Genomic DNA, 23,470 nt, shown 5'->3' on the forward strand with positions numbered 1-23,470 from the left:
AACCTTTTATGTAGTAAGAGGGGAAAAGGAAACGGAAAAAATAAGAGATAGAGAGATATATAGATATGATAAAGAAATAGATAAATAGATAGATATGAGAGAGAGATAGATATGAGAGAGATAATTAGGTAGATAGATATGAGAGAGGTATAGATAGATATGAGATAGATATCATAGCTAGGTAGGTAGATGGATATGATATAGGTAGGTAGATAGATATGAAAGAGATAGATAAATATGAGAGAGAGATGACAGAGATAGATATGAGATAGATAGATATGAGATAGATAGATAGATAGCTATGATATAGATAGATTGATGATAGATAGATATGAGAGGTAGGTATGTAGATAGATAGATAGATAGATAGATAGATAGATAGATAGATAGATAGATAGATAGATAGATAGATAGATAGATATGAGAGGTAGGTATATAGATAGATAGATAGATAGATAGATAGATAGATAGATAGATAGATAGATAGATAGATAGATAGATAGATAGATAGATAGATATGAGATAGGGATAGATAGATAGATAGATATGAGATAGGGATAGATAGATAGATAGATATGAGAGAACTATGAGATAGATAGATATGAGAGAACTATGAGATAGATAGATATGAGAGATATGATAGAGAGATAGGTAGATAAATATGAGAGGTAGATAGATAGATAGATATGAGAGAGACAGATGATATAGATAGATAGATGGATGTAATAGAGAGGTAGGTAGATAGATGGATATGACATAGATAGATATGAAATAGCTATACGAATATGAGAGAGACAGAGAGAGAAAGATAGTTAGGTAGATAGATATAAGATAGATAGATAAATATGAGAGATAGATAAACACATAGATATGAGATAGATAGATAGATATGAGAGAGAGAGATAGATAGATATGAGATAGATATGAGATAGATAGATGGATATGAGATAGATAGATAGGTAGATAGATATGGGATAGGTAGATATGATATAGATATGAAATAGCTAGATAGATAAGATAGATAGATAAGATAGATAGATAGATATGAGAGAACAATGAGATAGATAGATAGATAGATATGAGAGAACAATGAGATAGATAGATAGATATGAGAGAACTATGAGATAGATAGATAGATATGAGAGAACTATGAGATAGATAGATAGATATGAGAGAGAGATAGTTAGGTAGATGGATATGAGATAGATATGATAGAGAGATAGGTAGATAGATAAATATGAGAGAGAGATGAGATAGATAGATGTAATAGAGAGGTAGGTAGGTAGATGGATATGACATAGATAGATATGAAATAGCTATATAGATATGAGAGAGACAGAGAGAGAAAGATAGTTAGGTAGATAGATATAAGATAGATAGATAAATATGAGAGATAGATAGATAGATAGATAGATAGATAGATAGATATGAGATAGATAGATATTAGATAGATAGATAGATAGATACGAGAGAGAGAGAAAAATAGTTAGGTAGGTAGATAGATAGATGTAGATGGGTAGATAGATATGAGATAATTTAACTTATCTATGGAGAACCCAAGGAGGAGCTTACAAACTCCCAAGTAGAAGTGGTCCTGGTCAGATCTGAATCTTCAGCATGTTCATGGATCCGTTCGCATGTGCATCTGTGTTCAAAGTCTCCTCCAACATCAAGTTCAAAGACCCCAATATAATCTGCTGAAAAAAATAAGAGATAGATAGAGGGGGGGGGGGAGAGAGGGAGAAATTAGATAGATAGGTATATAGATATGAGAGATAGATAGATATAAGAGATGGAAAGATAGATTGATAGATATAAGATAGATAGATATGAGATAGATAGATATGAGATAGATAGATTTGAGATAGATAGATATGAGATAGATAGATATGAGATAGATAGATATGAGATAGATTGATAGATATGAGATAGATAGATAGTTAGATAGATAGATTGATAGATATGAGATAGATAGATAGATAGATAGATAGATAGATAGATAGATAGATAGATATGAGGTAGGTAGATAGATGGATAGATAGATAGATAGATAGATAGATAGATAGATATGAGATAGGTAGTTAGAGATATGGGATAGGTAGATAGCTATGAGATGAATAGATAGATATGAGATGAATAGATAGATAGATATGAGATAGATAGATAGTTAGATAGATAGATTGATAGATATGAGATAGATAGATAGATAGATAGATAGATAGATATGAGGTAGGTAGATAGATGGATAGATAGATAGATAGATAGATAGATAGATAGATAGATAGATAGATAGATAGATAGATAGATAGATAGATATGAGATAGGTAGTTAGAGATATGGGATAGGTAGATAGCTATGAGATGAATAGATAGATATGAGATGAATAGATAGATAGATATGAGATAGGTAGATAGAGATATGGGATAGGTAGATGGATAGATAGATATGAGATGAATAGATAGATATGAGATGAATAGATAGATAGATAGATAGATAGATAGATAGAAGATGGATAGATAGATAGATATGAGATGAATAGATAGATAGATAGATAGATATGAGATAGGTAGATAGAGATATGGGATAGGTAGATAGATAGATATGAGATTGGTAGATAGATAGATATGAGATAGATAGATGGATAGATAGATATGAGATAGGTAGATATATATTAGTTAGATATGAGACAGGTAGGTAGATAGATATGAGATAAAAAGATAGATAGATATGAACGATATAGATATAAAAGAGATAAATTTGAAAGAGATAGGTAGCTAGATATGAGAGAGATAGATGGATATATAAATAGATATGAGAAAGATAGGTAGGTAGGATGATATGAGAGAGGCGTAGATATTAAAGATATATATATATATATATATATATGAGAAATCGATAGATATGAGATAGGTAGCTAAGTAGATAGATAAATTTGAGAGAGAGGCAAAGATATGAAAGAGATAGGTAGATATGAGAGAGAGAGATAGATAGATAGATAGATAGATAGATAGATAGATAGATAGATAGATAGATAGATATGAGAGAGAGAGAGATAGACAGATAGGTAGATATTAGATAGATAAATAGATAGATATGAGATAGATAGATAGATAGATAGATAGATAGATAGATAGATAGATAGATAGATAGATAGAGATATAAGACAGATAGATATGAGAGAGTTAGACATGAGATAGATATGAGGTAGACTGATAGATAGATATGAAATAGATAGATAGATAGGAGATAGATAGGAGATAGATAGATAGATAGATATGAGAGAGAGAGAGATAGATAGACAGATAGGTAGATATTAGATAGATAAATAGATAGATATGAGATAGATAGATAGATAGATAGATAGATAGATAGATAGATAGATAGATAGATAGAGATATAAGACAGATAGATATGAGAGAGTTAGACATGAGATAGATATGAGGTAGACTGATAGATAGATATGAAATAGATAGATAGATAGGAGATAGATAGGAGATAGATAGATAGATAGATATGAGAGAGAGAGAGATAGATAGACAGATAGGTAGATATTAGATAGATAAATAGATAGATATGAGATAGATAGATAGACCCCAATACAATGTGCTGGAAAAAAATGAGAGAGAGAGAGAGGTATGACATAGATAGGTAGATATGAGAGAGATATGAGATATATAGGTGGATCGATATGAGAGATAGATAGATAGATATGAAATAGATAGATAGATAGATAGATATGAGAGAGAGATAGATGAGATAGATAGATAGATATGAGATAGATAGATAGATAGATAGATAGATAGATAAATAGATAGATATGAGAGAGAGATAGATGAGATAGATAGATAGATATGAGATAGATAGATAGAGATGAGATAGCTAGAAAGATATGAGAGATAAGGCCCATTTACACGAGCAGATAATCACTCAAAGATCACTCAAATAACAGTTTGAGCGACAGCTTTAAGCGATTATTTTGCATAAAAAATAATTGGTATTTAAGTATCTACTCAGTTACTTAAATACCAATTATGTATGCAAATAAAGCATTCACTGAACGCCCCAGGCTATTATCTGTGCTCAGATCCTTTGTTCTCCACGGGAAACAATGCTATCAGCACTCCCCTGTGGAGAACGACTGATAAAGGTGAGGGACGATTTTTAGGTGAGCTTGATTTTAACGTGTAGCAAAAAGTGCCCGAAAAGCAGGTGAGCTGCAGCATTTACACACACCAATTATTGCTAAAACGATCGCTGATTAGCGAATTTTTAGCGATAATCGTCCAGTGTTAATGGGCCTATAGGTAGATAGATAGATAGATAGATAGATAGATAGATAGATAGATAGATAGATAGATATGAGATGGGTAGGTAGTTAGATAAATATGAGAGAGATATGAGATTGATAGATACATAGATATGAGATTGATAGATAGATATGAAATAGATAGCTAGGTAGATAGATAGATAGGAGATAGATAGATAGGAGATAGATAGATAGGAGATAGATACACAGATAAGAGAGATAGGTAGATAGGTATGAGATAGATAGACAGGTAGGTAGATAGATATGAGAGAGATAATCTAGATAGATAGATATGAGATACATAGATCGGTAGGTAAATAAATATGAGATGAGTAGATATGAAAGAGATATGAGATAGACAGATAGATATGAGAGGGATAGATAATAGATATGATAGATAGATATGAGAGAGATAATAGATATGAGAGATAGATATGAAAAAGATAGATAAATATGTATGAAAGAGATAGATAAATAGATAGATATGAGAGGTATATAGGTAAATAGATAAATGTGAGAGAGGGACAGATAGATATGAAATAGATAGATAGATAGATCTGAAAGAGGTAGATAGATAAATATGAGAGATAGATCTGAAAGAGATAGTTAGGTATGAAAGAGATAGATATATAGATATGAGGTATATAGATATGAAAGAGATAGATATGAGAGAGATGGATGATAGATAGATATGAGAGAGAGCGAGATAGATATGAGATAGATAGGTAGATAGATAGATTTGAGATGATGGAAGGATATGAGATAGATAGATATGAGAGCGAGATAGATATGAGAGAGGAATATCCTAGGGAATATCGGTGTGAGGAGGGGACACTGACACTATAGACTTGTGTGTAAATTGTTACATTTTGGAGCTTTCACAAAAAAAAGGATAAGAAAAAAGCCCTGATGTGTAATGTGACTGTCCATCTGTACTACCAGCACCCCAATAGTACTACTCTGAGCCCAGCATACTGCATGGGTCTTTCTGTTAGGCTCATGGTGGAATAACTGTGGTCCCCAACTCTTGTTTCCCAGCATTCCCTACCAACCAGAACGCAAGGAGCTTCTGGGAGTTGTAGTTTTTTGTGAGAAGAAACACATCTAATGCGATCTTAGAGCAATGTGATCTGCTGAAAGTGTTCATCTCTAGCTGACCTAATACCATGACTGTTCAGACCCTCCAATCCCATCAGGCCAAGGTTGGGTCGTAATTTAACTTATCTATGGAGATTGGGAAGGAGCTTACAAACTCCCAAGTAGAAGTGGCCCTGTTCAGATCTGAATCTTCAGCATGTTCATGGATCCAGTCACAGGTGCATCTGTGTTCAAAGTCTCCTCCAACGTCAAGTTCAAAGACCCCAATATAATCTGCTTCTGTATTGTTCTCTCGAAGGTCTCCTTGTCCAGACAGTTCAGCTTCTTGCAAAGATCTTTTGCTGGTTCTTTCTTTTTCCAAGGTCCAGTTTGCCCCATATTTCTTGGGTGTTGGATCTTTCAAGATCCTTCTGTGTCTTCTGCGTCAGTTCTAAAGCTTTAGTCTTCATCCTTGATCAAGGTCTCACATTTTTATTTTGATCTTCAGTTTCTTTGGAGTCATCGTCTAGAAGGTTGTTAATGTTTCTTCTTCTTCAATTCCCCATGAACTCATCGCCAGTGAGACTCCCATCCTTAATAATCCAACACCACCTCTCATGAGGTTGGAACATCCTATAGATGGTTCATTAAGCTAGAAGCCAGATATCAAGGACCAAGACAGCTGAAGGAGATACAGTGAGGCAAAGAGATGTAACAATCCAGCTTACTCCATCTTGGGGAAACTCCTCAAGCTTCACACAAATGGTGTGAATTGGAGAGAGCGCTGGTGTCCTGGTCCTTAATGTGGGGATGTCTGTACAATGTTGTCTCCACCTCAGGTTGCTTTGCAGTAAAGATTCTTACAGGAGAAACCAAGATGATTAAAAAGTAACCTACAGAAGAGAACGGGCCCAGAGAGGAAGAAGATCTGAGGAACTTACAATATATCCAGTCTGGACAATGTTCTATGAGCTAAATGTCCTGGACTCCAGACTGATACATTGTAACAAGCTACCAGGGCAGATGAGAGATTTGTGTTGTCGATTTGTGTTCACCTCACAGATAAATGTCTAGACTGGATACATTGTAACAAACCCTCAGCTGTGAAATGTATCCGGTCTGGATGTAAACAAAGACTGTTTCCATCCGTTGACAGTAAGCAGAGACCTTGAAAATGGTGCCGAATTGAATCACAAAGTCTATTAGAAAGTTGCAGAACAAACTAGGGCGCTTGCTACAGTATATTTTTGGGGGCGCACATTGTGGGGTGTCACTGCAGCTGACCGGTTGGGGGGTGTCTGTTATTAGGTCGGTTGAACATTTTCCACTATTGGTTTACAATTACTGGTTGTGATACTTGAGGAAACATCTCAGAGTGATGATGAGAAGTGAAATATCAGTGAGCGGCCTTGTCACCCTAGTAGGCCTGGAGACTGGTGGCGATGACCTACAGAAGAGCACACCTAATTATCACTTACTCCAAGCCCCCTGGAGAGACCCTCCTAACTCGCAGGTCTCAGCCGCAGCAGAGATGACTTGGATGAGGGCTGCATCAATGACTGGGTACCCCTCTCCCTCATCACGCCCGGTGCCCGGCAGTAATTAGCGCTCCTCATCGCTGCCATATAAGGCTCATGCTCTATCTCCATCTACGAGAACGTTGTGACTCATCTCATCCACTCATGAATTTAATTGTAGACTTCAGATTTCCCCGCCACCTGTGAGTAATCCCACCAGCAGAGAATGGCTGGAAAGCCATCGTAGCGTGCGGCTCGCTCTCCCCCTGGACCCCTCTCTATATCTCAGCCATCTCTTTAGTGCCGTAATTTTAGCTGCAAGCGAAAACTGCAGATATGAAACTAATGGGAAATCAAAGTGTGGGCGCATATAGGAACAGTGATCTGTATCTAATCCTATTGATACTGTCTACGGAGCTCTGCATCTAAGCCTATCATGTGTAATATTGTCTGCTGAGCCGTGTATCTAAGCCTATCATGTGTAATATTGTCTGCTGAGCCGTGTATCTAAGCCTATCATGCATAATACTGTCTACTAAGCTGTGTATCTAATCCGATCATGTGTGATACTATCTGCTCAGCATATAGCTCTTAGCTACATGAGGGACTTTATGGTCGACTCAATGACTGCAAGATGGCCAGGTCCTGTGGCTGCAAGCCCAAATCATCACCCCTCCACCACCGTGCTGGACAGTTGGCATGAGGTGTTAGTGCGGATATACAGTGGTTGGTTTGTGCTAGGCATTATGGCCAAACATCTCCACTTGGGTCTCGCCTGCCCAAAGGACGTTCCAGAAGTCTTGTGGTTTGTTCAGATGCAACTTTACAAATTTTATGCCGTGTTCCCTTTAGAAAGGCTTTCTCCTGGCAACCCTTCCAAATAACTTGCAGAATGGACTATTATTAAAACTAAACCTCTATTATAAGCTTAAAATACTCAATTCTATAAAAATAAGGAGAGCGACAAGGGGCAAGATCAAACTATCCCTATTCTCACCCTACCAAAAACAACCCTCTCTAGCAGTCTTGGGAAACCCGCCCTGACAAAGGCGATCCCGACAGGAACCTCCTGTATTTGTGCCGTTTTACCCTATATTCAGGGAATACAGTAAATATATCTTATTACCAATGCAATATCTGAATGTACTGTATATCAATCTGATTTCTGGAAGGATGCTTCAAAGTATTAATTACACATCAAAATCACCCGAAACCTGGCACTTATGTACTATAGTAATCCACTGAGATACTTCATGTGACTCTAAGTTATCTACAATTATTCATGTCATATGCATATCACGCGTGTCTGGTGGCCCACTCTATAAATTAGCCACCCAATCATACTTCTATAGAATTCTATCAAGGATATGGCAGTTAGACCATCAAATGTCCTATACATAAACAGCCAGTCATATATCCAATCAGCAATATATGCATATACAACACATACCTGGCTGTGCTTCACCATAACACATCTCCTAGGATGCAGATGTCCACCATCTCATCAGGTTTACCCCACTATAGCAGCCCCTCTCAGCCAGTACGCCCCAGCTCTTCTTTAAAAAAGTCCCTTTAAGTCAGATCATGCTATACATATATATACGGTATAATTGCTTCATATACAACCAATCTATCTCCTCCGACGCGTTTCCATGGGTCGTTCACTAAAGCCTCAGTTCCTCGTGGAGATATATTCTATAGTATCATCATGTATTCAAGAGATAACATTGATATTTCACCACTGGTGCTTATAGACAACTATGGAAAGTTTCATAAGTGTAAGGACTGCATGATAGCTACGTGCCCCGATATACACACACCCATCAGGTAAGGATTCGGCTCCATCGGAGTCATGGTGTGCATGCGTCCATTAGATGTAGGCTTGATTCCGGTTCAGCGTAGATCAAATGCTCGCCAGCATGTTGCATATCATGTGCGCTTGCACCTACTACCGTAGTAAAGTGTTCTCCCATGACATCATAACATGCAGACCCACTGTCACGATCACATGACCCGCCTACAATCAGACTTAGCACTACTGGCAGTGCTCTAATGTGTGCCCTCATCCAAGATGGCCATGCCATGCCCATTACACGACCCACAGGGGACCATATTAGTGCTATCAGTCATGCTCCGTAAGAAGGTTTTCTGCAAACCTTCCATACAAGCCATACTTGTTCAGGCTTCTTCTAAGTATACTGCCATGGACCTGAACTTTTAGCATGTTGAGGCCTTTAGAGTAAGAGTTGTAGCTGTTGGGTTTTTTGCAGTCTCTCTGACCTCGGGATGTATTTGCTGGTAAGCGCACTCCTGGGAAGATTGTCAGCTGTCTTGAATGATGGACTCCAAAGTGCTTGAAATTGCCTTTCAACCCTTCCAGGATTGATGGACAGCAACAATTGATTCTCTAAGATCATTGCTGATGTCTTGCCTGAATGCTCCAGACCAGCAAACTTCCCAAACTTCTGCCTTTATAGAGATAGTCCCACTTGCTGATGATCAATTAAACAAGAGCATTTGATTATCTACACATGGCTGCTATTAACCCTCTTAATTTCTATGGAAACAGTAAGGGTGTACTTAATTTTTTTCCCACATTGCTTCTGCATTTTGGCCGAGTCTTGTTGTTCATCTGAGGTTGTCTTTATCTAATTTTAAGTCCTTCTAAGGACCAGATTTTTTTTTTGTATTATGTCCTGATACCTAAAAGCATAGAATTCAAAGAGGGCGTACTTAGTTTTTCTCATGATTGTAATACCACCATATAGTGTCCAGAAAATACTGTTATATCAAAACTATTGAATACCATTGCCAAGCTAATGCTGCCTTAGCCTTAGACAGCCCACATAATACCACCATATAGTGCCAAAATAATACTGCCATAGCTAGACATTACGGTTCTATGGTTCTTGTCCTAAGTCTCCCCTAGTAATTTGCGGCCCTTGGCAGTTTCCCAGTTTGTCTTCCCCTAAAACCAGCTGTGTAAATCCTCCAGTATGTCCTAAAGCTTCGGTCTGGTCATTTGTGTTAGCAGACTATTTCGAGGATCTGTTGTTTCCTCGCTGCCCGGGGTCTTCTCAGAAGCCTTCTCTCCTCTGTATTAGGCCCCAGTACTCGGCAGAGACCGCTCTACATACATGAGCACCGTGCAGCCTTGCGCAGGTGAGACCTCTGTCCCTCGGGAAGAAGTGGCCTATTTCTAGCCGTGGGAAGGGAGGTGCAAGTAATTCGGGTCTCCTGAGGGTAGACAGATGTGCGATAGATGGGCAGGAAGAGAAGACTGGGGATGGGGTGATGGTCTTAGTTCCGGGGGCTCCGACATGTCCTGATGGATGGTGATGGTGTGGAGATACAAAGAACACACAGATCACATACCAACCTCCAACCATAGACGGAATAAGAAGTTCCTTTAAATAGGATGTCACTGGAAATCTCATCCTTAAAGGAATTGTCCACTCTGGACATCCCAGGCCGCCTCAAGCTCTTCATTGTCTTCTTTTGCAGTTACCTGAAGCCGGATGTGGAGAAAAAGTCCAAGCACAAGACGGCGGTTAAGAAGAAGACACTGAACCCAGAATTCAATGAGGTAAATGGGGAACGATTGAGCAATCGCTGTGTGGGGCATATACGAAGGAGAGCTTCTTGGCAAGGTGGAGGAAGCCATTTTGTGGTGGTGTCAACTTCTAAAATGGCAGTCACCGCAATGACATATATTGTAATCAGTGTCATTCTATCAATATTCAGGAGTTCTTCTACAAAATTGGCCTCAACGAGCTGCAGAAGAGGAGCCTAGAGGTAACCGTGTGGGATTACGACCTTGGAAAGTCCAACGATTTCATAGGTGAGACTAAACATGGCCGTCTCTACTTTACATACACTAATTGGGTAGCCACAAGCTACAGATATCACTACTCTGCCATGCCAAGGGGGCTTCTGCATTGGTCACCTCCGACTGGCCAAGACGGCTGGGAGGCGGAGCATATCATCTACATATATTGGCGCCTTATTTAGTACTTCCACATTGAGTTGACTCTATAGAGAACCTGCTGCACCATTAAGCCCTAAAGCCTTCATCCTACTCTTCTTCTCTCTTGCAGGGGGTGTTACGCTCAGCGTGAACGCTAAAGGGGAGTGTCTTAAACATTGGATGGAGTGTCTTTCTTCCACCAATCAGAGGGCAGAGCACTGGCACACGCTGACCAACGAGCTTCCAGGATCCACCTTTACCGATTAAAGCAGAGAGTGGAGAGATCTTGGGGAGCTAAAACGGGTCACCCACTTGCACAATCACACTACTAAACGCGTTTCATTGTCTGAGGTGGTCTAATTCAAAATGGACGCCAGGAAGAGGGTTGACTATGTTTATCTACGCGATGGCAAAAGACATTACCTATTCTTTTGCTGTTGTTGACGGGAGACGTCAACGGGCGCGGGAGGTCCTCAACCGCCAGGAACAATCGCTGAATGATGTAAATATCGATATCGCATCAACACAGATCCATTACAAAATGGCTGCTTTACGATAACCTCATTGTATGGGAATTCGCGATCAAAACGGTCCTAAGTCGATCCCGCGTCCGATTCGGTTCAAACTCACCGTAAGCGTCTTGAGTGGAGGAGGGACCCCTCGCCATTGCACTTTATGGTGTATAATGGAGCACAATACCCCTCTTATCAGCCTAGGAGACACTTAGTCCACTAGCTGGGCAGCAGGGGGCAGTAGTTTATATCAAGGGGTAAATAATATTGATTGCCCCAAGTCTTCATGGAGATCTGGAATCTTAGACGTAGATCCATCACGGTAGAGGCCTCCATTTTGTGAGTTGAAGAGTTATAGACCTGATGATGTCACTGGGGAATGAGGCCTAAAATGGCAGAACTAAAATGGTGAATGTCACAAAATGGCAGACATGACCACATGCCTCTCACAAAATGGAGGAATCTATAATGTGCGGCTCTCTCAAAATGGTGGGTTTCTCAGATTATCACAAAATGGCTGAATCCACCGGATAAAAATCGCAACGTTTAATAATGCCATCAATCCGTACTTTCCGCGGACGTTAGGGCGCCCCTCCCCCACTCTTGCCTGGTGAGCTTTTGTTCCTCCTCATCTTCGCAGCGGATTAGACCTCGCCTCGTCTCTCATTATCTGTGACTTACGTCTGCTAATTGGATTTAATTAGGCCTCGCTGTTGTCAGGTCACATGACGGCTGAGCGCTGCTAATCTGTAAGTGATCCGCCGGCTTCTGACAGGATAATACCATTATATGGGAAGCGCGCCGGAACGGGAGGACGGTGGAAGCCTGAAGCATGACGACTGAATTAACGAAACGTGGCGCTGTTGCCCGTAGCAACCAAACGGAGCAGGTCTAATGATTAAAGATGCCATGCGGTTGGTTGCTACAGGCAACACAGACCTAGTTTGTTACTGGCGTGCTCTAAATGGAACCACCACATCGACAAGCGCTACGATCCACCGACCGCACTTGTATGTTCATCACATGACACTATTAACCCTTTGAGCCTTTATGATCAAAACTGCGATGACGCAGACAAAAAAATCTACGATTTGGTGACAAATATGACATATGTGGGAGGTAGCGTTTGCGTGTCGCGCTGGATTACGCAGTGTGCTCGCTAGCATCACGCTCGTGGCCATAATTTACCTTATTCGTCTCCCATGTTGTGCCCCAATGGACCGGGGTTCTCGCTACCCCTTCCAGTAAACGTTCAGTAATCCGGCACCTTGGCGGCCATGTTCCAGTGGATCATAATTATAGATAGGCCACAATTCTGTCATTGTAAAGCCGCATGACTGCGCCAATTAGGCGCAAGACAAAACCTAACTATGCAGGAGTAGACGCAGCCATATGAACAGGATCGCACAGGCGCACACATGGCAGTAAACGCCTCCATGGTTTTCGAACCACCCATGAGGTGAGTATGGCCGAGACATTCGCTTCTCTCTAGTTTCCATATAAAGAATCTTAAATGGTGAGGAGCAGCAGCGCGCTGTGCTGACCAGTCAGGTACGGGGGCTAGCCATGGCGAACAAGTCGCTTATACGTGATTGTCCGCTTTGTGATAACAGATACGGTATTATAATTATTCTGCATCCCAGACAAGATGGCACCCAGGACAGAGCGGGTCCTGTATAGCCGAACCAATGTAGATGCAAAATGTAGGAGCTAGAAGTCATCACAGAGGCGCTATAAGTAATGGAGGCGCTATAAGTAATGGAGGCGCTATAAGCAATGGAGGCGCTAGAAGCAATGGAGGCGCTAGAAGCAATGGAGGCGCTAGAAGCAATGGAGGATCTATAAGTAATAGAGGAGCTAGAAGCAATGGAGGAGCTAGAAATTACTATGGATGAGTTATAAGTAATGGAGGAGCTAGACGTCATCGTGGAGGAGCTAGAAGTTAGAAAGGGGTTAGAAATCGCCATGGATGAGCTATAAGTAATAGAGGAGCTAGAAGTTACTATGGAGGAGCTAGAAGTAATGGAGGAGCTAGAAGTCATCATAGAGGAGCTGTAAGTAATGGAGGAGCTAGAAATCACCATGGAGGAGCTATAATTAATGGATGAGCTAGAAGTCACCATGGAGGAGCTATATTTAATGGATGAGCTAGAAGTCACCATGGAGGAGCTAAAAGTAATGGAGGAGCTGGAAGTATTCATGGAGGAGCTAAAAGTAATGGAGGAGCTAGAAGTCACCATGGAGGAGCTAAAAGTAATGGAGGAGCTAGAAGTCACTATGGAGGAGCTAGAAGTAGGGGAGGAGCTGGAAGTATTCATGGAGAAGCTATAAGCAATGGAGGAGCAATAAGTAATGTTGGAGCTATAAGTAGTGGAGGAGCTAGAAGTCGCCATGGAGGAGCAGGAAGTAATGGAGGAGCTAGAAGTCATCATAGAGGAGCTAAAAGTCATCATAAAGGAGCTATAAGTAACGGAGGAGCTAGAGGTAATGGAGGAGCAGCACCTTCATAGCAACCAATCAGATTACATCACTTTTTTTCAGTAATGAAAGAATGGAGCTGATTGGCCTGTCAGGACGAGATCGCAAGGCAGTGCGTCTGACGCTGCCAAGTGTCTGTACGCCGCGCACGACTATGCACACACCGTCACTCTGGGCTATGCACACATCTCGCACCTCCACTATTTGCACGTTTTTGATTTCTCCGATGTTTTGTGACTTCTCGTTTTGTACGTTGCGGGGGGGACGTGTGTGGTCTGTTTTGTATAACGGGGTGGGGGGAAGGGTCAGTGCTCGATCTTCGCACGCCGGCACTGCGTTTATGCAAAATTGTGTCTTTTGTAACTTTATTACTCTTTTGTCTCACGGTTTTTAACAATTGTTGTTGGCAAAGTGGGAGGAGTCAGAATGTGCGGACGGGACAGGGTTGTGTTCGGCATTCGGTGTTCACCACGTGATGAAAGCAGAAAATCTTCAAGGGCGGAGGCCGTCACACGTGCGGCCATTCGGCTACCACAGCGGACAGCGCTGCGCCACCGTGTTCTGTATACGGCCACGCATAACGGTGATCACATGACAGGAGCCGCTGAGACATCACGAGTGGCCTCATCTGTTGACAACATGGGGTTTCAGTGCCCCCTGCCCTCACACTGCAGCCGGTTACGGAGCGCGCTTCCTCTGAATGTATCGATGGCGGTTTTCATTATCACCATCAGTGATGTACCAGGAGCGGAAGGGGTTCTGTACTAAAATGAGGACTTCTTCTAATACCCCATTTATCTGCCCCCTATAGAGTCGTGCTTGCTCTGGGGTTGCCTTGGAAGTATCCAACAGGCCTTTGTGCATGGGCTTCCTGTCATGTGACCTCCACAACCAAGAGATTACATGACAGGAAGTCCATGTAGGGTTAGACTGTTGATGCTACCATGGCAACCCCAGAGCAAGCATGACATCTACCAAACAAGCTCAATATAAGAAATCTTGCTATTTTCTGTTCCGTGGTAATACAGTGGACCTAATCCCTTAAGGTAGCTCATCGTGGCCTCAGAAGTCTGGTGAGGCCCTAACCTAAGGCCGGATTCACATGACCGTATTTACGTGCGTATTATGGGTATTTTCCTGCACATTTCGGTCATGCAAAGAAAAAAAAAAATGCAGCGCCCTGTATCTTCCTGCGCATTTGTGCACGAAAAGTCCCCACAGAAGTCAATGGGAATGCAGAAATGTGCGCAGAAACCGCTTGGCGATAATCCCAAGAGACACCCCTGATGAAGCAGGTGGAAAGATTTAAAGGGGCAGCGCGGGGCTGGGACTAGTTCTGGGTATGGAGTATACACGGGAAGGCCTCTGAATCTCGTCACGTTGGTGCGAGGACGGCCATCCCCGAAATGCGTCTGGTCACAAGTGGACATAGTGGTTGATGTGAGGGGGGAGAGGAGATTTCTGACTACAGCCCGGTTACATGGCGCAGGGACGCAGGAAACTGATTGTGCTTTGTGTCGTGTGTGTCAGGTTTGGATTGGGGTGCGCTGGAGGCGGAGCATCCCGTATTTGCATGTCACAGCCTCCTCCTGATAACTGCACTCAATAAAAGAAAAAAAAAAGCATCGCCTCACATCTGCGTCTTGTTTACTTGGTACTAGTGTTTGCTACAATGTATCAGTGCGGGTAAAATGTATCCATCAAGTTTTAGCTCACAGGATTATGTAGACCGGATACATTGTAACAAACCCTCAGCTCTCAGATGTATAAAGTCTGTAGATTTCAGCCACTGGATTTAAACAGGAATGTCAGCAGAGAAGTAATTCCTCATCTGGTGACACGAAGCATTGTGCTGATCCTTGTCCACCCTCTAGTGGTCAGAGTGAGTAGTGCACTAGTCCATTGTATGGCAGCACAGAGGGAGATCCGCACGCTGGCTGTCATCCTTCACTCCTCACCAAGCCACAGGCACTAATGAGGAACCCAAAATGTCAGGCCCCCGCCGTGAGCCTTCTAGTGGCACCGCTGCCTGGGAGCAGGCTGGGGATATTTTGGGATAGCTGTATATGCAGCCCGCATGCTGATGTAGCAGTGAATAGTACACTGACGGCCCCTCTATTACAGCCCCCATCTAGGAGCGGGTTTGGCCTTCAGAACGGCAGCATTTCATGGTGGTGTAGATTGCACCAGGTCACACGGGTCAAACTGAAGGCCCAACACCTCATTTTAAGTAGCCCGCTGGCCATGCACCAACCTAACAGGCACTATAATCACCCAGCCTGCAGCTCCAGCGCAGTCTGTGATCGCTGACCCCTCCCCACGGCATCTGTGTGTGCCGTCCTGTACGCCGCGGGCAGAGGTCAGCGGGCACAGACTCTGCGCTGCTGCAGACTGGGTGAGTACAATGCCTGTAGGGATGCTGCCTGGCACTATTACTATTGGGATCACTATGAGGGGCTCTATTACTACTAGGATCACTATGAGGGGCTCTATTACTACTAGGATCACTATGAGGGGCCCTATTACTACTAGGGCCACTATTATTACTGGGGTCACTATTACTACTGGGGCCTTTATGGGTGACACTACATTTACTGGGATGACTATTACTTCTGGGTTCTCTATGCAGGGCACTATTACTATACCGTCTTACAATTATAAACGGCCCTTTGAAGGCAACCCTACGGCTGATGTGGCCCTCGGTGATAATGAGTTTGACACCCCTGATCTAGTTAATGAAATGGCTCTGCAGGACTATCGGATCCTGAGGACAGGAAGCTTCTTATACCGCGTTACCCCGAAAATAAGACCTAGCTAGACTATATTTAAATGAATACATTATCTAGTAGCTGCTCTCCGCCAATAAATGCAGCGCTTGCTGAACCAACACGACGGCTGTGATTGGCTGATCGCGTTAGTTCAGCGATACAGCACTGATTGGTTCAGCGAGCGCTGCTCTTAGCCAATCAGAGCCAACACTTCCTGAAGGCGGGATTTATGAATCCCTCGACCAGCAAGTGATGTTCTGTCGGTGGCCGAGGAGTGCAGGATGCGTGGCGGAGCTCTGGAACCTCGGAGACCAGCAGGAAGAACCCGGAATGCGGCTGCTAAGTAAAATAAAACCATTCTTCGAAAAGAAGACCCAGCGCCTCTTTGGGGGCAAAAATGAATATAAGACAGGGTCTTATTTTGGGGAAAACACTGTAGTTGCCGTAAATTAGATGAAGGTTCTGAGCAGCCTGACAGGAAGGGTCATCGATTCATGCTGCCCGCACCAAATTCTGACCTCCCATCAGCAACAGAAATCTGGATCCCTCTGACCAGGAGATGTTTCCCACAGGCGAGCGCGATATCGGGCCAGAAAAACCCAGACCGAAATCATGCTCGGCAACCAGCGCTTTACCTGCAGAGGCGGGGCAATTTTCAGGCAAAGCCGCATGGCATTTATGAAATTCTGATCCTCTTGCGCAACTTTCACACTTCACGATTTTAACCCTTTCCAATCCCATTTGTATCCTGGTTTTCCTAGGGGTCTTGCTCTTTTTCTGCCGTTATACAACAGCACTATCTGCTGGCTAAAGCCAGTACTGCATGAGGTGACACGTTGGATAGGCTCCAACAGCAGAGAGGCTGGCAATATACAGTAAGAGAACCCCGACGGACGTCTTCCAACATCGGAGCTGTACAGCCTTAAATCATAATGACGTCAGACAGTGGATTGGAAAGGGTTAATGGGAAACCTCGCATCGCACTGGCAGCGCACGCCATGCGACGCATTAAAGGTCCCTTGAAATCAATAGATAAGGTGTTTCGAGGAACGCCCAAAGATAGGACGCGTCTCAAATATTTCCTGCACTGCACACTGGGAAAACATCGCTCATGTACAGGACGCCCCAAGAACGGGGTTCATAGTCACAGATCATCTGGGCGTTTCGCAACGCACAAATTTCGCGACTGTGTGAAACCGGCATCAGTGATACAATTTTTGCACTTTTGCCCCCTGCAGTCTCCCCTTTCTGTTTCTCTCAGACACACCGGTGTACGGGGTGGCAGACACGTTAGTCTGTGCATCAACATTGTATTCGGCTGACCGTGCAGCCTGTTGGCCAGAACGACTCCTGACATCCTCCTCTGACCCCTTCTGCTGCAGTCGCTTCCATCCACAGGATCCTCTTACAATGGATAGATTTCCTTGATCATGCTCCTCTCCACACCGTGAAACGAGAACATCCCCACGGTTGGTAGTGACAGCCCGGCCTCCCCGCTAGTCCAGCACCGAGGACCGGACCTCGTTGGAAGCAGCGCAGATCGCAGGAGCTTCCGGACGGCTTCAATCGGCCAAGAGAGTCGGGTGAGATTTGTGCATTGCGATCCACACCAATATGAACCCCGTTCTGACCGGGGATACAAATGAGCGAGGTTTTCCTGTATGGCAGTTATGCGATGCAGGAAACAAATCGCGGCGTGTTCTATCTTCTGCGCGCTCGCATCACTGACCCTACTGAAAGCAATGGGAGCAACTCCGCACTCCTCTGCCGTCACAGCCGCAGCGGGGGATTCTCTTCATCCCCGCAGTGACATGAGGCTATTTTCACATGAAACTGCCTCATATCCACAGGGCTTTCACATGGATGGCGAGGGCAATATCAGGGCATGAGTCACAGCCCGATATCGCCCTCACCCGTGTGAAGTTAGCCTCAGGCAGCTCTTAAGCTGTTTTTTCTTTCCAGTAACAGCGCCCCTCGAGTCCATGGTTGTGTCTGGTATTGCAGCTCAGGCACATTGAGTACCATACCCAGCCCATAGGCCAGTGCTGCCGTTCCTGGAGAAGAAGCAGGTCTTCTTTCTAATCTTGGAGGACCCCCTTCTTGACTCCGGCTCCCTTGAGGGTTGATGGTAGTCAGAATTTGGCACAAGCAGCATGAATCGATGACCCTTCCCGTCAGGCTGGTGCAGTAATGGCGTAGGGAAGGATTTCTTGACGTACTCACGTCCCTCTGACAGCTGTGGATGGACACTACGATGATTGCTGCGGTTCTGAGGAGTGAGGAGGCCCAACACGCTACTGGATGGGGGTCTAATAACGTGGCCACCAAATCCTGAGCCCAAGAACACACAAGACATCTCCGGCTTGTACAAGATTTAATCTCAGTGCAGAGTATCATAAAGCCACCAGGTGGCGCCACAATACTTCACGGCGTGAAGTGAGAAAATTCATTACGAATAACCGGATGCCGCGGAACAGTGATGGCTCCGCCGCGCTGCCATAACCGTATAACCCGGACTACAAGGCCTAAGCCCAGCAGCACCCCCAGGTACTACATCATGGTGGGCGGGGCTCCGTAACGGGACTGAGCACGCTCCGCAGCACTGCATTGTGAGAGATGTAGGGTTACTGTACACAAGCAGATATTTCCCACAATGCAATGCAGCACGGCCCTCCCACCCGTCCTGCGTTACAAGAGACGTAGCGTACGCAATACCGTAACCAACTCTATGGTCCGAAATATTAACCCTACATCTCCCACAACGCAGCGCAGCCCAGTCACTGGATATTCGGCTTGGCTCCTGGTCAAGAAGTTTTCTAGACGCTCATCAAGAAAATGTCAGAAATGCCGACGAGGCCGGAACGGCGGTCGGTTGTGCGAGAGGAGGAAGCGAGTCCCGTCTAGAGTCCGGCTGCCGAAGACTTTAGTGCAGCGTCTGTCCAACCGTCCACTGGACCCCCAAAACGCGTTAGGTGCGGGTCCGGGCCTTACTCGGGAATGTCTATGACCAAGTCGTCCTCCTCGTCTCCATCCATGGGCCCCTCCTCGCCGCTGCCCTCTCCTCCGTCGCTGAACATCTGCTGCGGCACGGTGCTGAGGATGGGGGGCGGCGGGGCGTGCTTGCTGGAGGACGACAGCGGGGGCAGGCCGGAGGATCGGGGGCTGAAGACCCCAGAAGGGGAGCTGAGGGAGATCTAGAGAGAAGAGATGGTTAGTGGGGGGCCGTGGCGGGGGCCACGCTCACACACAGCTCGTCGCACAGGTACCTTAGGTTTCCTAGGCTTAACCCCGCGGTTCTTTCTGTCTTTCTTGACTCGCTCGGGTTTGGGGGACGTGGAGTTGGGGATAGGAGCCAGATATTCCGAGGGGAACGGGGTGTAAGGGGGTGAGCTCATCTGATGGAACGGGGGAGGGGTGGAGAAAACACAAATCATGAAATGGGATGCGGGAGAGAAGATCAGGGGGAGGGGGAGAAGTCATGTGACAACCAGATCTACAGCAGCCGCCCCACCCGCTAGCGTGAAACTACAACTCCCAGCATGTCCGGCCGGCCGTGCCTGATGGGGATTGGAGTTTCACCAACAGTTACAGATGATGTCATCTTCTCTCGTAAAGCGTACAAAGGGGACGCTGCAAAGTCATGAGCGAGAGAAGCCGATCGGCCGAGATTCCCATACATCACCCCCCCAGATAGAGCAGTGGGTCACATGACTGCGGAGCTGCGGGGGAGGGTAATCATACTCACTGCGCTCAGGTAGGGGCCCCCCGATGTGTGCAGCGAGAGGGCGGATGAGGATGATGGGGGAGGGGAGGCCGGACCGGCAGATGGACTCCTCTTCCTGCAAGAGAAAATCGGAGGGATGAACGGAGGTAAAGCGACATCACTGACTTAGCGATTCCGTTTCTTGCTACTTTCAAGACCTCTGCTTGCTGGGAGCCTGAATATTTCTGTTTACATCAGCAACTCCTAACGTAATACTTCTCACAGCTGAAGGTTTGTTACAATGTATCAGTCTGCAGTCCGGGGTGTTCAGGATTGTCTAGGCCGTGCTGGGAGTTGTAGTTCTGCAGCACCTAGAGAGCCACCGGTTGTAGACTGGTGGTCCACACTGACAGAACACCCCCTCAGCTGTGAGAAGTATTGGATTGGGGGGGCTTCAACTTCTGGATACAAAGAAGAAAACTTGTATTCACTGACAGCAAGCAGAGATACTGGTAAAAGTCCCGATAACTGCTGGGCCTGGCACAGACGGCCCTCTCGACTCACCTCTTGGCAGTGGGGGTGCAGGCGTCGCGCCCGCCCTCTGTGTCGCTGTTCTCAGAAGACGCTGTTATATCAGAATCTGCGAGGAAGAACACTCAGTTACTCCTCCTGGAAACATTCAGATGAAAGGGATTTAGCCCCCTCCCCCTCAGCAGAGCCCGCCTCTCCAGATGTTTCCGCCACAGTCCCTCAGAGCCTCCCCTCTGCAGCTCATCGCACCCGATTCTCACGCACCTGAGGAGTCGTCATCGACGTTCTCGTACTGAAGGATCCTGTCCAATAGGAAGCTGGCAAAGAGAAGAGAGGGGGAGGGGTGAGGCCACGTGTAACCAGAGCCACCCCATAATGCTTTGCTGCTACGCCCCGTTACCTCTTATCTCTGGAGACCTTCAGCAGCTTCCTCTGGGCCCTCCTCAACTCCTCCTGGAAACATTCCTGCTCCTGGAGATACAAGAAGCCGCTAGCCATTATACTGCAGTCACATCCAGATCTGCTGCAGAACCTCACAGCCAGCCTGTGATTATATGCACCATCTAGTGTTTACACCTGGTACTACACCACACATCTGCAGACTGCAGTGTATTATGGGACCCTGCAGAATGGGGACTACAGCTCTGGATGTGACTGGAGTAGAAGGTGTAGGGCATTCATAAAGTTACTGAACGCGGGACGATACAAGTCCTTCGGGCACGGCCTCCGGAGGTCCTCCATCACCGCCCCGCACCCGGGTACGGCCTCCGGAGGTCCTCCATCACCGCCCCGCACCCGGGCACGGCCTCCGGAGGTCCTCCATCACCGCCCTGCACCCGGGCATGGCCTCCGGAGGTCCTTCATCACCGCCCCGCACCGGGGCACGGCCTCCGGAGGTCCTCCATCACCGCCCCGCACCCGGGCACGGCCTCCGGAGGTCCTCCATCACCGCCCCGCACCCGGGCACGGCCTCCGGAGGTCCTCCATCACCGCCCCGCACCCGGGCACGGCCTCCGGAGGTCCTCCATCACCGCCCCACACCCGGGCACGGCCTCCGGAGGTCCTCCATCACCGCCCCACACCCGGGCATGGCCTCCGGAGGTCCTCCATCACCGCCCCACACCCGGGCATGGCCTCCGGAGGTCTTCCATCACCGCCCCACCTGCAGCACTCACATAGATGAGGAACTTGAGCTTGCGCTTGAGGTTCTTGTACTTCCTCTTATAATCCACCTCCCCGTCAGCCTGGCCGTTCATCCTCACTGCAAGACATACAGGGAAACCGTCAGCAAGACCAGGGATTTAAAGGGCCAGTCACCTCTTTAAGTGTTATGGGGATTTGCCTGCTTTGGTTCCACTTTTCTGGTGCAGGACCGGCTCTAATCGCCCAGTCAAGTCAATGGGAGTGTTAAAAACGGATTGCGCAGACGATACGAGCGCGGCCTGTAGTCAACGCATCTAATCATGGTTGTAAAATCACGTGTAAAAAATAAATAACAAGTAAATTGCAGGAAAAGTTGTTTTATGGAGCACCATCGCCGCGTGCCCACCACCAGCGGGCACGGTCACACCACCAGCGGGCGCGGTCACACCACCAGCGGGCGCGGTCACACCACCAGCGGGCGCGGTCACACCACCAGCGGGCGCGGTCACACCACCAGCGGGCGCGGTCACACCAGCGTATCGGCAGTCCAGACATTTTACTGACCGAATCGCATTAGATCATTAAAGAAAAAGAAAAAACAGCCATCCGGACGCTCCAAATTAATAAAACCCCACCGGACGCTCTATAGGAGCGTGAATATACCGCGACCCGGCCAGGAGACGCTGGAAACGCAGGGATTTCTCTAGTTCTTTATTGCGAATGTGCAAGCACCCGCAGCGAAAACAGTCAATGTTTCACAGACCGAAGCTGCGTCCGTCTGTGAACGAGGCCCTCCAGCTGTCCGGCCCTCGCAGTGCCCCTGCGGACATGACCACCCTGCCAGCCGTGTTTCTGGCGTAACCCTGAGCGCCGACTCGTCTAAGTACAATCATTACGGTGGGACGATGGAGGTTCTATCCATTCCCGCAGCGGACAGCCCCAGCGCTCCTGAGCGACAGCTCTGCAGCTATAACGCAGTCGGAGGGGAAAGAGTGCCGATCAGTAGCTGCACTCCAGGTGCCAAAAACTGCAACTCCCAGCATGCCACAGCACGGGGAGGAGCAGAGGCCTAAGCAGCCAATCACAGTGCAGCTTTCATTTCTCAGCAGCCCTTTGGAGAATGAAAGCTGCAATCTGATTGGTTGCTATGGGTAACCGCTGCTAGTAGAGCGGGCACGGTTAAATTGACAAGCCCCAGTTTGCGCTACCGCCCGAGGCAGATACTACCGCGGTTCATGAGGCAGCTGGGACTTGTAGTACCTCTCATATCCAGTCACTATATCGCTTTCTTACCTCTGCGCTGCCCGTTGCACAAGCCCCGCCCACACCCCGGTGGTGATGTGACGTCACTTCCGGTGACCGACACCATGATTCAATGGTGTGTGCTGTGAAACTCCGAAAACATGGCGGCAGCGTTAACGACAGAGGGGCGGGGCTGCACGTCCTCCAATCAGAATCTCCAGCTCTG

At 45.8% G+C, this 23,470-nt stretch overlaps 2 protein-coding genes across 3 annotated transcripts in view; one reads left to right on the forward strand and one right to left on the reverse strand.

Annotated features, from left to right (window-relative positions):
* Nucleotides 1-14,128, forward strand: part of DOC2A (double C2 domain alpha) — a 58,896-nt gene extending 44,768 nt beyond the window's left edge. The window contains exons 9-11 of the mRNA XM_066576891.1: nucleotides 10,405-10,486; nucleotides 10,645-10,741; nucleotides 10,998-14,128. Coding sequence (XP_066432988.1) covers nucleotides 10,405-10,486; nucleotides 10,645-10,741; nucleotides 10,998-11,134 — 316 coding nt within the window. The 3' untranslated portion in view covers nucleotides 11,135-14,128. The remainder of the gene's footprint in view (nucleotides 1-10,404; nucleotides 10,487-10,644; nucleotides 10,742-10,997) is intronic.
* A 4,854-nt stretch (nucleotides 14,129-18,982) lies between these two features.
* Nucleotides 18,983-23,439, reverse strand: INO80E (INO80 complex subunit E). Of its 2 annotated transcripts, XM_066576894.1 has the most exons (8): nucleotides 23,296-23,438; nucleotides 22,035-22,120; nucleotides 21,260-21,330; nucleotides 21,124-21,176; nucleotides 20,893-20,968; nucleotides 20,371-20,464; nucleotides 19,892-20,020; nucleotides 18,983-19,819 (listed from the first exon to the last, which is right to left on the reverse strand). In XM_066576894.1, exons 1-8 carry the CDS (start codon nucleotides 23,369-23,371, stop codon nucleotides 19,613-19,615), a joined length of 792 nt encoding a protein of 263 aa, XP_066432991.1. In that variant the 5' UTR covers nucleotides 23,372-23,438; the 3' UTR covers nucleotides 18,983-19,612. The 2 variants fall into 2 exon arrangements, with proteins under 2 accessions (XP_066432991.1, XP_066432992.1); XM_066576895.1 differs by lacking the exon at nucleotides 19,892-20,020 and having other exon boundaries at nucleotides 23,296-23,439.
* Between the last annotated feature and the right edge of the window lie 31 nt (nucleotides 23,440-23,470).

Source organism: Eleutherodactylus coqui, chromosome 8, assembly GCF_035609145.1.
Source record: "Eleutherodactylus coqui strain aEleCoq1 chromosome 8, aEleCoq1.hap1, whole genome shotgun sequence".
Classification (NCBI taxonomy): domain Eukaryota; kingdom Metazoa; phylum Chordata; class Amphibia; order Anura; family Eleutherodactylidae; genus Eleutherodactylus; species Eleutherodactylus coqui.

Coding starts and splice junctions, on each gene's coding strand:
- INO80E (XM_066576894.1), bottom strand. CDS start 23,371: ATGGTGTCGGTCACCGGAAGTGACGTCACATCACCACCGGGGTGTGGG. Junction 21,331..22,034: donor AGCTCAAGTTCCTCATCTAT/GTGAGTGCTGCA, acceptor TTGTATCTCCAG/GAGCAGGAATGTTTCCAGGA. Junction 19,820..19,891: donor TTAAGCCTAGGAAACCTAAG/GTACCTGTGCGA, acceptor TCTTCTCTCTAG/ATCTCCCTCAGCTCCCCTTC.